General features: G+C 38.0%; 2 protein-coding genes across 5 annotated transcripts in view; one reads left to right on the forward strand and one right to left on the reverse strand.

Annotated features, from left to right (window-relative positions):
- pacsin1a (protein kinase C and casein kinase substrate in neurons 1a) overlaps window positions 1–2,409 on the forward strand; it is a 35,773-nt gene extending 33,364 nt beyond the window's left edge. For all 3 annotated transcript variants that reach the window (XM_063464670.1, XM_063464671.1, XM_063464669.1), the window contains exon 10: window positions 244–2,409. In XM_063464670.1, the coding sequence (XP_063320740.1) occupies window positions 244–353 (110 nt within the window). In that variant the 3' untranslated portion in view covers window positions 354–2,409. The remainder of the gene's footprint in view (window positions 1–243) is intronic.
- Window positions 2,410–4,646: 2,237 nt separating this feature from the next.
- LOC134618999 (protein ILRUN-like) lies at window positions 4,647–13,475 on the reverse strand. 2 transcript variants are annotated; one of them, XM_063464672.1, is made up of 5 exons: window positions 13,239–13,475; window positions 11,748–11,902; window positions 9,467–9,664; window positions 6,938–7,263; window positions 4,647–6,376 (listed from the first exon to the last, which is right to left on the reverse strand). In XM_063464672.1, the coding sequence occupies exons 1-5, from the start codon at window positions 13,388–13,390 to the stop codon at window positions 6,341–6,343; spliced, it is 867 nt and encodes a 288-aa protein (XP_063320742.1). In that variant the 5' UTR covers window positions 13,391–13,475; the 3' UTR covers window positions 4,647–6,340. The 2 variants fall into 2 exon arrangements, with proteins under 2 accessions (XP_063320742.1, XP_063320743.1); XM_063464673.1 differs by lacking the exons at window positions 4,647–6,376; window positions 6,938–7,263 and adding an exon at window positions 7,280–8,349.
- Between the last annotated feature and the right edge of the window lie 893 nt (window positions 13,476–14,368).

Below are 14,368 nucleotides of genomic sequence, written 5' to 3' on the forward strand. Positions count from 1 at the left end.
ATGTTATTTTACAAACTATGCTTACTTAACAGCAAAAAATAACTAGAATAAAGCAGCTTTTGGGTGGTTCTACCTTGCAACTGTATGCTTACTAGAGTGAGGATTTTTCTTTTCTTTCCGGTGATTTATTATCAAAATACATAATAAAAGAGAAAATGTGGAAATATTCTGATGAATAGCTCTGCTTTAGATTTAAGTGAAACGTACGAGTGTGCTGATTAAGGAATCATTTGTCTTTTGCAGGCGATGAACTGACTAAGACTGAGGATGAAGATGAGCAAGGCTGGTGTAGAGGTCGTTTGGACAACGGCAGAGAGGGACTGTACCCAGCCAATTATGTCGAGGCAATCTAGTCACATTACTGGACAAGGACATGCCATTGGAGGCAGCTTGAACTGTCCCGTCCAATTGCACCGCACATAGCCAGAGACTTAAGAGCAACACATCCCTTGCCCAACAGATGCGCCAAGCAGTTTTGCCTAAATAAAACTTAGTAACCTAAAAGACAATATATCAGTATAATATATTTTATCCAGCATTTGGGGTGGGCGAACTTACACATTTAAAAACAGGAGCAGCAGTTATTCCAGTATATACACACTCAACTATAACATCAAGACAGTGCAGGAACACATTGCTTGTCTGTGTAGCTGTATTTAACAATATAATGCAGCTTATTTAAACTGCAGTGAGTTCACTTGTGAAAATGGGAAGATAATATAATCAGTTGTACCCATTTGACAAAGATGAGCTTCTCTAACCTGCATTGTGTATATACAGTGTGATGCCATTTTGTGTAGCATTTTTAATGCTGTGTATGGTCAGCCATCATTCTCACATCAGGAATGCTGTGTAGTTTTAAAAGTACCACTGACAGTATCCTCTTTTTGGTTTTTTGTTTGTTTGTTTGTTTGTTTTTTCTTTGTGATTTGGTCCAACCTCTTTTCCAGTGTGTGCAGTGCTACGTGTGTTAACTGTTTCTGAACTTGCATAGCAGCATGTGCTATGCAACAACGTGCATTCCCTGAATCCTGCAGCCTTGTTTAGGCTCCAACCTGATGCAACACTTCAACTACAAATGCAGAGATTACTTCTTAGCATCACAAGCTTCTGGACATGCACATGCTTCTAATTTCACAAGAGAAAGCTTGTTGATGAACTGATTTTATGTTGGTTTGTTTTGCTTTCAACATCCGTTTTTCTTAGAGTCACAAATCCTTTGAGAAAACCATCTTCATGCAGATCATGGAAAGGATTTACAATTTTTCACAGAAGCTCTCATCCTTGGTTCAGTAATTCCTTACTATATCCCGCTACTGATAACGAGAAAGACCCGCGATGCATTCCCTCAGAGTGAAGGCGGATCAAGTCATCATGAGGTTTCCTTCAGTTTCAGAGGAGGGTTTTGAACAGTGCATATGCTGGGGACTTTCTTCCAGAGTGAAGGGCCAGTGGAGGCATCTCAGTGTGTTACTGTGCTACAGACTGTTGTCTGAAGATTGAAGCCTCTCCAACAGGACATGAATGTACTAGTGTTTGGGCTTGAAAGAGGGCGTGTCGTATAAGCATTGTTCTCCACTGTCATTTAAAGCCTTGCCTAGCAAAAAGCACTAGTTATGTGGCCCGTTTTACTGCTGAGCCAAAGAACGACCCAATACCATCAACTATCTGTTTTCACTCCGTGCAATAATTTACCATATCAGTGTGAAGCAGCTTCACTGAAGATCAACTTGTAGTTGCTTCACAGTCCATCAAAATTCAGTTGTCAAAAAAAACCAAACATGTTACAAAATACTGGGAATACATATCACAAGTACTGCACTGCATGCAGGATGACTTACAGGGTGCATTACATGGTTATTTTTGAAATCTTGCACCATTTAAATTAAAATCATAGCAGGAATTGCATTTATCAAATGTGGATTAGTGAGTTATCCTGCTACCAGTTGCACCTAAATCTGATTAGATTGGAGATTGCTATTTATAACTTAGTTTAAATGTCACCAGACTAACAGCAGTCAGATGTGTTTAGCTTTGTGTCTGGAACAGGATTTGACAGGTTTTGGGTCTCACACATGAGGAGAAACACATCACCAGCTCACAAGTTGTGTCTTAGAGTAAAGCTGTCCAGCATAGCAAAAAGGACTCCTGTCATAAAAATGTCATACATCCTCGATGCACATGCGCACACACTTCCACACACGTGCAAACACACATGCATTAAGCAGGATATACATACACAATACACACAGGTTCAAATGCATAATCCACATTATCAGGTTAATATTCTGAGGGAAAACATCTCCATCACCCAGTGTGTATGAGTTGTGTAAATGTAACAAAAAAACCACAAAAAAAATGCAAGTGATTGACTATTAAGACAAAATGTAGTGTTATACATGTAAATGTGTTTCATTAAATAACAGCAATGGAAAACATATTAAGTAATAGGTACCATATTGTATGAATTTTATTGCAATGGAATTGTCAGTGTATCATAAAAGCGTGACGTTACCCCACGCTGTCAGATTTGTATATGATGATGTAATTTAAAGATTATATTCTATTGTAACTGTACAACTGTGTTGAGTTGAAAATGAGACCTAACCATGTTGAGGCAGTAAAAAGGTGTACATGTAAAATGCTTTTTTATGTTGATCTCTTCCTTATGCACACAGGGGACAGCAGCTCATGTTGTGGAAACCCTTTATTAGCGGTCTAGAAGATGTATGTTCATAGTTAGTGATGTACTTTTATCTCCTAACTGGTGTAGTGCCTGTTCATCTTGATGTAACAAGTTCATTTAAATATGCATAAAGATGATTATGATCACAGATAATGACGATAGTGATGAAAAACCCAAATCAAATTTGTTGTGATGGTGTCAATATTGCGATATTGGTTTGAAAGGGAAACAAGTTTGTTGACAAAAAAGTAGCCTCTGTGTGTTTTTTTTTGTCTATAGACAGCATGATTTGGAGTTATTTGTTATTAAACCATTAATTTAATTTAGTGGCACTTTATAATAATGTCACGCTATAAGGAATTAGCAAGGTATTAGCAAGTTCTTAATTCATCATTTATCATTACTCCGCTTTATTATGCTATCTATAAATACAGATATGTTTACCCATCTGTTACTGTTACATCATTTACAGCTACCACTGCTACGACATCACTGGTAGTAATAATCAGAATCATCGCCGTAGTCATAATATTATATCTGTCTTTATAAATGGCATACTAAGGAGGAGTAATGCTATATGATGATGAATGAAGCACTTGCTAATACCTTACTAATGCTTAATAGTGCAACATTATTATAACGTGCTACCAATTTATTTATTCTTATTGTAGAGCATGGGCATAAACCATGCCATATCACTGACACATAAAAAGTGCTATTTATCAAGACTGGTTTAATAATAAAACATTTCCCTACTTTGAATTAAATACACCTGGATGGGAATATTAGAAAATGCAATTCTAAAACTAGAGGGGCACTTGAAGAGCCAAGGCCAAAGAAAGAGCCACAGACTGGTTCTTTTTTAGCCCACTAGGCACTTTTTACATCGAACCTTGGAAAAACAGAAAGCATCTACCTTCAAAGATCACTAAGTTCCACGTTTAATAAACTGAACTATTTATTTAGTTAATCTTTTCTAAAGGTCTTAAATTAAAGAATGATACATTATAAAGGAGATTAGTGTTATGTTTTAAAGACGAATGACTTCATTGCTGCATTCATCACCTTAATGGGGAACTTCCCAGAATGGAAGTTAGCAGAACGTTAGAGAGATCACCGGATCTACTTGAGACAGGTGTGTCATGCCCTGGTTATGCTATACATGAAAAGGAGACCTGATACTGCTACACTGCAAGCTGAGCAGTAATGCCGCTCCGGGATCTGACTGTCCAACACTCAGGTGGATCTTTTGTGGATGTGTTATGCTGATTTTCAAGCACATCTTTTTAATTCTTGGACTCCAAACAAGCATTTTAAACTTTTCTCCTTTTCTTCTCATTGGCCCTTCATAAATAAACTCACTGCAGCAACTTCAATTACTTGTAGCGACTATTTTTACTTTAAAAATGCCAAATGTGTCTGATAAATACATTTCAGCTCTCCAAGCAATTCAGAGAATTTCTGAATGTCATCAGTAGTATCATCCAACCTATGCCACATGTGTTCACGAAACACCAAGACTTTAAAGAAAGTTATATTTATATATGCGTTATATATAGACTGTTATATAGGCTGAAGAATTTGCTGTTTTCTTTTTTTTCAGTTAATATTCAGCATTTAAAAATCTGTCACAGATGGCAAAGCCCTTTTAAGATGAATGATAATCACCAAGTATTAGACACATTTTTGTTCCTTGTACATACGTTCACTAGTTACACCTTGCTAGCACTGGGTTGGACAAACTTTTGCCTTCAGAGCTGCCTTAATTTGTCATGTCTTAGATTCAACAAGGTGCTGGAAATATTCCTGAGGGTTTTTTTTTTTTTAAATTCTTTACACTTTCTCATAGTAAAACATACAGCCACCATCATAACAGCCATTATTTAAAGGTTTAATTTTCTTTCTTGGAATCTGCTAGTGAGTTGCTTCATAAAACCATGAAAAGCATGACCACACAGGCTTTCATTTTCACTGATAATTTAATCATACAAACATTCATCAAACATACCAGAAATAAGCTTTCATCTGTTTGCTTCTCACTCACCTAAATGTGCTGCTGTTTGAGTCTAATGCCAACCGATTCATTCTGCAATTCATTTTGGCCAGTGGAAACTTTGCAATATTACATTAAATTGACAATAACTACCTCTGATAGCAAGATAAACATTAATCTCTCTCTTTATTAACAGGAAATGCACATTGTTCTAAGCAACATTTAGATCTCATGGATCCTCAAGTGTCAGCTGAACAGTGTTCTCACGTCAACTCTCATCAGGTTACAGGCCTCAACATAAAAGGGTATGACAGGGATCTAACACACAGCTTAAAAAGCACACCTTCTTACCAAGGAGAAAAGGTACACTGAGGTCTTGCCATTGGGGTTCATTACTCAGTGCATAGATTAGCAAGTAAGTAAATGCTGAATAACATTACTTAAAAAAAGAAGAAGATATGAATCAGTTATTTGATTGGTGATAAAGAAAAATAATCAAGCGTGTGATTAAATGAGAAATATCAATGAGACCGTTTGTAGTCTTTTAAATGGAACTTCTCAAACATAAATTTAACGAGATGAAAACCAACAATAACATGAATAAAACTGACAGTTGAATGAAAATATCCCATTAAGAATCTTTGGGTAAATTTATATGTTTCCAAAAGAATTGTCCCCTTCTACATTCATCATTTACATTCAAATTAATATGTTAAAAACATTTCCAAGACAGCTTTAAGTTGAATTTGGAGCAGTAAACAAACAACCAAACTGATTCATAATGAGAAATTATGTCTTTGCTTCTGTTTATATGACTTGAATTACGCATCTTATACTTTGCAGGAATCTATTTTTTTTTTTAAACTTTTTATGAATTAATGTATGAATTAATGACCCAACTATGAAGTCAGGAACATTTACCAATAATACAAAATAAATTTATGTCAGAAAAGATTTGTAATTAATGTATGAGACTTCTATTTCTCTGATCTTAGCTTCAATTTGGCCGATTCCCTCTTGCACTGTTTCTAAACTTCCAGCTAACGGCTTACAAAATACTGGTCATACTGTATGTGGCATGAAAAACACAGTTTAGACTTATCTAACCTTCAAATAAGCTTTTGGAAAATATTGTTTCTTTAAAAATGCATAAATTATGTTTCAGGAATTTAGTAGTCTAGACAACAAAGAGTCCACAAACCCAATCAACATACCAATAAATCAGAGTAGAAACCGGAGAATCAGTTGGCAAAGTGAATGGCTTTTCCTCCAAATTCTCTTTTTTCATGTTGCACAATCCACACACAAATACACAAACATTCACACACTCCTGTCATCTCTGTTTAATGGGTACTCTGACTGCTAAAAAAATTAATTTTTTTTGAAAAATAAAAGAAAAAAAGTTATCACTCAGAAGACTCATAGCACTCATTTTTAACTTAGCATTCACACGTGCATACAGTGGGTGCAGGATGTTGGTTGAGCTGCATGTCAGGAGCGTTGGCCTCCGGATATTCAGTCTAACTGGACTTTGCATAAAGTGTTTTTGAATCTCCACACTCTCCACTCTCTACTGACGAACCTCTTCTTTCTTTTGTTGGTGTGACAGACTCCAGAGGTATGGTTTTAGTGCTGCTTCACTCCTTCACAAGTCCCATGATTTAAGATTGCCCAAATGGATAGGGCTCCTGTATACCCTGCAACAAAGAGAAAGGATTTAAAAAAAAAAAATGTAGTAGTAGTAGACCAACAACAGAAAGAAAACATAGCTTCACAGTTTACAGTCACTGCAACTAATTCAGCGATTGCTAGCAACTTCCAGCACCCACTCAGCAAGGGCATCACCAACTAATCTCTACGCCTGTGTGACTAGGGGCGTAGGGTATTTCCTATTTAGCTACTGCAAACATTAAAAGTAGATTTTAAAAGGTGCTGACATGAGCAGAAAAAGTCCAATCTATTGAACTTGCTAAACAGCAGCTTTACAGACTTTCGGTGTCTAAAGTCTAGATTTTTCAGTATAGCTACATTAGTCTGTGCCATACCAACAACAGCATGGAGCTGTCCTGGCCAACATTACAAAATTATAGCTGGTAAACTTTGCATTTAGTTCTAATACATGCTCTGAGCACACCACCACTCGGGATAATCTATTAAAGGCAAATGTTGACTTTTTAATTTTGTCCACAGAAGATTCAGCGTGATTCAACCCTCATTAACGTGCACAGACAATGTTGTTGCTCTGTGATATGTCTCACCTGGTTGCAAGAGACTACTGATAGATTGCTTTGTAGACTGTTTGCTAATATATCCACAGAGTTTTGTGAAAGTCCATTCTGGTCTTGCTGCAGCTGGTTTGGGCTTCCCTCCCAATGTTCCTCTGCAACTCTATGGTTGCTGTCATCGCGAAGGCTGTTGTTGTTGCTGTTAGGGCACTTGTTTTTCTCTGGTGAGGCGAAGGGGTTATAATCTCCTTCCAGGTTACGATGAGGCTGGGTGTTGAACTCAGCTTGAAAAGAGGAAAGCTGCTGTGTGACACCAAGGAGGCCTCCAACCTCCACACTCAGGATCACCCAAATTACATCTGTAAATAGACAATGGTGTGCTTAAACATAATCATAGAGTTGATAACATGTAACTAAACCTGTATCTATATGCAGGATATTACCCAACACCCATAAATAAAACTGTTACAAAATATTTACTGTATAATAATTAGGCTGGACTACACTTTACACCTTGTATCCTCAAAGATTGAATGTGATTCTGATCTGCTATTTTAGGTGGGAAATAATTGTGATGAACAGGTGAATGAAATATTAAAGCCCAGTGTTTAAATTCAACATCCCTCTCCAGCTTAATTTGTAAGTAGAGAAGTCTTTAGAGACATCCTGATAGGACATAAATCAATTAATTTAATGATAAATAATTAATAATTTTATTGCAGCACATCCATACAAAATGATCTAGCACTTAATCTTCATTAATGAAGATTAAGTGCTAATAATTCCCTGCTACTGCGGCACGGCACATTGTACTATGTAGCGAAATTAATGGGTTAGCAATGTATGGTGATCCTAATGTCCGAGCTGTTAGTATCCCAACAGTGGGTCTCGCTTTACCTGCCTAGATCACCATGGTAACTAATGGTAAATGCATAGTCTAGTCTTGTCTGGAGCAGGTTATATACAGCGTTTCCATCAGCAAAAGGTCTGAGATAACAAAGAAAGCTGATAACCACTGTCGAAACACCATTATCTCTGACTATGGTTTTAGGTTTTGTAGAGTCAACACAAAGTAAGCCTGGACGACATGTATAATTCAGTGTCAGCAGCTTACGTAAGCCATGAATCACATACAAACAAAATGTGACTAATTTAATTAACTGTCTAATGACAGGGTTGTTGTGTGCTGTGTAAAGCCCCTTGAGGCAAAACTGTAATGTGAAATCAAGGTATATAAATAAGATTTACTTGATTTGAACATTTTTTTTCTGTGTATACATAACAAAGCCCAAAAACCCCAAACAAAGGCACTCTACAAATAGCTTGACTTATCTGTCTAAAAGTCCAAGACCAAATAAGATTCCAACAAAGCTCTGAAGAATAACCATCTGCGTAGCAGTGCTTCAACCAGTGCAGGGTGCATACCGGCACAATAGAATTTAAACCTTGAACAGTAGGTTAGAATGACAAAAAGATGACGTTACTTCATTAGAGTCACTCTTATCCAAGAAATTCCATTTATTGAAGATAACTTACTTGCACCTTAGGTAAGTTATCCCCCAGCTGTAGGTCTATTAATGTCTTCCTACCCAATATTTCTAGTTTTATCTCTTTTTTTGTACCAGCTGATAGGGCTGTGCGATGTGACCAAAATCTCATATCCCGATATAAGACATCTATCGTCCCGATAACGATATAAATCACAAAAATTTAACATTTTCTGTAAATTCTGTGAATCTTGGGCAGCTCGACTTGCATGAAGTGTTTCCAGCTGGGCGTCGTGTACCTGGAGTCGAGTGTTTTAACCGATGCATGAAACGATACATTTTTTGACATAAGTTGTAACGGCCGCCGTTTTCTTCGTGAGTATTTATTACACGGCGTGCTGCGGGGAAAAGCCTGTTCTAACGTTTGAGTCTAAGGTTTATTTTTTAGCACCTGACAGCTCGTTTTTGCTTCTCATCCGTAAACACTCTGCATACTCTTTCACGTGATTCAGTTTATTTTGAGAAGTCTCAACAGGATCTTGAGCTTTATTGTGAAAGGTTTATGTGGAAAATAAACAAGCGGACACGCAATGGTTTTACCATCGTTGTTGCTAATGACAACGCATAAAAACAGGCGCTTGTCCATCCATAGTGTGGTTATGAGAAAGAGAGAACTTTAAGAAATTAATATAACCACTACAGTGACCATCAAAACGATGAAAAAATATTGCCGTAAACAGTTTATTTTGCAACACCACGAAACAAACGATAGCATAAAATGAAACGATAGATGTTTTTATATCGTCATCCGATATATATCGTTATATCGAACAGCCCTAGCAGCTGATATATTACTTATGGCTCCAGCCCCTTGTTTAGCTCTGAAGAAAATCCCCCTAATCCTATGCCATCAGAATCAACCAGGAAACACATTTTGACTGTCTTATAGCAAAAACATTTAAAAAAACAAAACAAAAAAGAAGTTAATATATAAATAAATAAATAAATAAATGGAGTTACTTATCGTGATAAGTAACTCCATTTAACATTTTTTAAGTAAAGTTGTAGTTCTCACCTCCATAGAAAAGTCCGGTAGCTGTGCACATTCTCCATTGGCCCTGGTACATACCCGGAGATACAGGACTATGCATCTGCACACTGACATCAGTCATTTCCTGCGGGTCTAGAGAACGCACCATCACCATGTTTATGTGGCCGAACTGATCTCCTCCAACATACTTCAAAGAAACTCCTGGAGGCCATGACTCTGCACCTGGAAGACAAACAGACAATTTTGCTTGTTACGAACTGTATTCATGTACGATGGAGTGATTACTAACCAATGATCAGCTTCTATTTTAGATCAGTATTGAATGGCAGGCTGCTCAACCAACTACCTCATTCTTAGGGATGGGTATCGTTTAGGTTTTATCCGATACCAGTACCAAACCGGTACTTTTGAAACGGTGCTCGAATCGGTGCTTAAAGAATCAAGAACACAAACTTTGTCCTAAAACCTCTCATGTTTAGCTGTTTTTTTTAATAAAGATAACAATGTTAGCCTTTTCTGTAGCTACAGGGGATTTATGGTATCACTCTTGGGTGGAAGCAGTGCTTAAGCAATGGAAAAAAAAACACCAACTTTGTCCAAAAACCTCTCATGTTTAGCTGTTTCCCACTTTTTTTTTGGTCATTTTAGCCTTTTTAGCCAGGGTGAAGGGAGTATCTGCCATCAAACAAGAAGACAGTCGCATGTAACTACGACGGTGTTTGCTAGTTCACCTTACATGCATTAATTTAATAACGTGCTTAGCCTACTCAACATAAATTACACACGAACAACATTAAGCTACTGACCCAGAGAAGAACGGCTGCTGCTGCCATCATCATCATCCGTCATCATTTTTGCTACACTGGCAGGGCTAGGGGCCACGACTCTACTCTTCGGGTTCTTGGGGGGATGTTGCTAACTCTGGGTCCGATAACAGGCAACCCACCCGCAGTAGATGTGCTCGGTGTGAGGTCTCGCAGCAAGCTATCAAATACGGTGCATTTCTCGGCTTTTAAAAAAACGCTATGCGTCGCCAGGTGTTTCATCAGATTCGAGGAGTTACCTCCTTTGCACAGTATCAGCATAATAGCACTTGTTGCAGGCTGCTGAGTTTGCATCTTTTGCTGTGTAGTACAGCCAGACTTTTGACCGCTTCGCCTTGGGCATTTTTAGCCCAAGGCGTAGCTCTGCTCTAAAAGAACGTACATACCTGGGCCCGTACCTGGACTACGCTTGCAAAGGTAAAATGATTGGCTAGAATCCAAAGTGTATGACATCTCAGTAAAAAAAAAAAAAAAAAAAAAGCACTGAAATGAAGCACCGAAATGTGCGCTGCTTTTCGGTCTGGTTACTACCGTTTATGTCAGAACCGGTGCCATTACCGGTACCCATCCCTACTCATTCTTTTGGAATATTTTTATATAATGTGCCTTGGTTGGCTAGAGGCAGAGCTGCAGCATTTAAATAAAGAAGTGATTTGCTATTGCTTGAAAAGTTACATTTTTGAGCAAATGACACAAGAAAAGCGAATCAAAAGAGCCACAGTTCAGTTATGTAACACGTAATGCCACCTTATTTAAATAAAATGAGATTTGTTGAAAACACAATAGGGCCTTTGCACAGGATGCCAGAGGCACTGTGCTTGCAGTTGGATTCAATATGCTGTTTGTTGGGAGTGCTGAAGAACAGAGCAAAATAGGCACTTTTCAAAACTTCCTGTGCAATATCTGCATCTCTTTTCCTATGTACCACAGGTTTAATACAGCTGTAAAGCTATTAGGAGGATGATATAAGAAATGTAAACTGGCCTTACACACAGGTCAGCCTACAAGAAGAAACAATTTCAGGCAGTCATTACAGTGTCGCTGCCCAAGTTCATATCTGCTAAAATATGACCACAGTGTCTTTAAGCACTCCCAAGTTGAGTCCAGTGACAAACTGTTTTGCCAATAAAATCAATGGGTTTGAGAGCACAGCGGTGCATGCATTTTGCAGTCACTTATAATGGCACTTTAGTATATCTGCGGTCAACAGACTTCAGTCTATGGCTGTCACTGTGTTTATCTGCATGTCTGAGTGATGCTGATGAAAACACAGTTATACTCCACTTGACAACAACTCTCTAACCAACTAGAGGTAAAATAATAGCTCCCAACAAGTGTTACTCATCTAAAGCCAAAACTGGACAGACCAACATTAGTCTCCACTGCAGACAACCCACCCCATCAAAGCAGTCAACCATTGGGAAATACTGTTACTATTTTATTTTCCATCACAAGTGTTATTCTTATTCTAGCTGACTTACCGGTGTTCTGTATCCTCCAGGTCTTTGTGAAAGGTGTGTCAGGTGGAACGGATTCACCCTCACCAATCGTCACATCCTTTACAAAGGACATGCAGGGTGCACTGATGTTGGGACTTTCGAAGTCATAATAGGCTCCAATGGCTGCCTGTAAATTCCTAAGAATGAAAAACCAGAAATTAGAGTAAATCTAAATATTCACTTATAATACAGTTGCAGAAGTAACGCCTCAGTTTTTACAGCTGGTTAATAAATGATTCTGCAGGCTATAGCCGTTCCACACATGTGAAGGTTAAATTCAGCCATTTTGGGGTTTGTTTGTTATTTTGCTTTTTTTCCATGCTTCATTTAAAGTTAGTAATTGTACACTGACAAAAATCATCCCCATCATCAGGCATCACAAGGAGACAGATCACGCTTCTGTATGACACATTGAGGATGGGTTCTTCCCGTGACACCAGGTCATCCATAAACCAGCAGTTTTTATTTTTAGAAACCCCGTTGCAGAGCAGCGAGATCACGTGATACTACAACAGCCCCACTCCCAGTGAACGCACTGCTGGAACGGTTGATCTTCCACAGACCCGCATTAGCTGGCTCAGCGCCGCATATGCGCAGAGAAATCTATTTTTGGGATGACTTCAAAATGGCCTTTCCCCTCAGCAGCACATTCATTTTCGCTTCCGTACACTGCAATGGCACCGCGAATTGTTTCACTGTTAAAACATGCCACCGGAAGTCACATTTTTCCTAAAAAACACAAGACTTGTCAAGTACCCTCCGTACGTGAAAAAACTGAAATACATTCTGTCCGGCTAACATTGATCCAGTTTGCGCAACCAGATCTCTGAGCTTCAGTGATCTTTGAGCTCCGTCTCTGCAACTTCAATGTAGATGGGTTACGTAATAAAGTATAGACACAATGTATTGTAGTTGTATCGACAATAAAGGTAACGGGTATCTTAAAAGGTACTCATGTAACTCACTGAATAACAAGTTAAAAGACTGCAAAATAAATCCTAACTATCCGTTTAGTTCAGTTTAAGTTAGCTAGCTATCCTGTACGTCCTAGCTTTTCAGAATAAAAGTGGTGACTAACAACAGGCTAACACACGTAAACATGTTTTTTGTCAAATACAGCATCCGCTTCGGTGCTATGTTGTGCCTAAACAAAAAAGTATTTGTTTCAACGGAATTTTCCACCGGTATGCAAATCTTGCGACCCTTCACTATGTCTGTTACAGGCAATCAAAAGTCGGAGTCACACTGACTCAGCTAGTTACGCTTCTTCAACGTCGTTAGCCGTCACTGAGCCGACGTAAACGCTTTTGTTCTGCGAGGACAAAACTTTCAGAGATATTTTCTGTTGTTTGTTCGTTTTTCAGGCAGACTATCTTTGTACAACAAATGCTGTTACACAGAAAGCTAGCTGGTACACATTATATATTATCTAACATTAACCAAACAGCAGGCCATACGAGTCCCCGAGCTCACCAGTTGGTCATGTCCAGAAAGAAGGCGCATCCTGCGGGGTTTAGCTGAAACCCAAGAAGTCTCTGAAATTCTGATATGAGGATATCTTTGTCTGTTGTACCCATGCAGCTGAATTTCTGCATGAGCTCCTGGTCCAGGTCCATGCCCTCCATTACGGGATTCGCCCGGATAAACACGGGGGGTTGGCTCCTAATTTAGTCCGAGGCCTCGACTTATCATAACAAACTCGGTAACAGGGTCGAGTGCGCATGTCACCTGATTGCATCCTGAGCCTCCGTGACTGAAAAATGTGAACGCTAATTAAAACATCTTCTACGCATATACAACAGTAATTAACTGGCAGACTAATTAAAATACCAATAATAATAATTCACTAATAATAATAATAATTATAAGAAGAAGAAGAAGAAGAAAAGAACAACATAAGGAATATCACTTAAAGTATATATAACAATTTATCGTATATTTATCCTAGAAATTTCATAGTTTTAAGCAAAACGATACATATATCTATCTATCTATCTATCTATCTATCTATCTATCTATCTATATATATATATATATATATATATATATATATATATATATATATATATATATATATATATATATATATATATATATTCTTGGTGATACTTGAAGTACTAGCAGTGGGACTATGCAGTTGTTTAGACTGTAAAATAAACACCTGTAGACAAAAACAAAAAACCAAAACACCCCCCCGCCCCGCAAGCAAACAGTACACTGTAGATCGTATTTTGTACATGGACCCCTAAATAAAGAAACAATGTCAATATTGGAATATAACCCAGCTCCAATTTCCATGTATAATAGTCTTTTACAAATATAACACAATTTTAAATTAGTGTTTCCCAAAGTTCTACTGGGGCTACTGTTAGGTGAACGCAAGGGGATGAATACATATCTGATGGTGCCATGGGTGGTGCCATACAACCGTTTTAGAAGACAAGAGGACAAAGAAATGACTAAATTAAATTTGACAGTGAAATGAGGAAGTCGGGGACCAGTCCTCATATTACCTAACACCCAATGTGCCTTGTATTACTTTGCCTTATTTGTGCATATCAGTAAGCTGTCAGGAAAAACATTATGACATTTCCCAGTAGAAA

Source organism: Pelmatolapia mariae, linkage group LG20 (assembly GCF_036321145.2).
Source record: "Pelmatolapia mariae isolate MD_Pm_ZW linkage group LG20, Pm_UMD_F_2, whole genome shotgun sequence".
NCBI classification, from domain to species: Eukaryota; Metazoa; Chordata; class Actinopteri; order Cichliformes; family Cichlidae; genus Pelmatolapia; species Pelmatolapia mariae.

Bases quoted from the DNA above. Each gene is read 5' to 3' on its own strand.
- LOC134618999 (XM_063464672.1), bottom strand. From the start codon at position 13,390: ATGGAGGGCATGGACCTGGACCAGGAGCTCATGCAGAAATTCAGCTGC. The intron at 7,264-9,466 runs GTGAGAACTACA...GTCTATTTACAG, and splicing joins TACCGGACTTTTCTATGGAG to ATGTAATTTGGGTGATCCTG. The intron at 6,377-6,937 runs GTGAGACATATC...TCTTTGTTGCAG, and splicing joins CAGTAGTCTCTTGCAACCAG to GGTATACAGGAGCCCTATCC.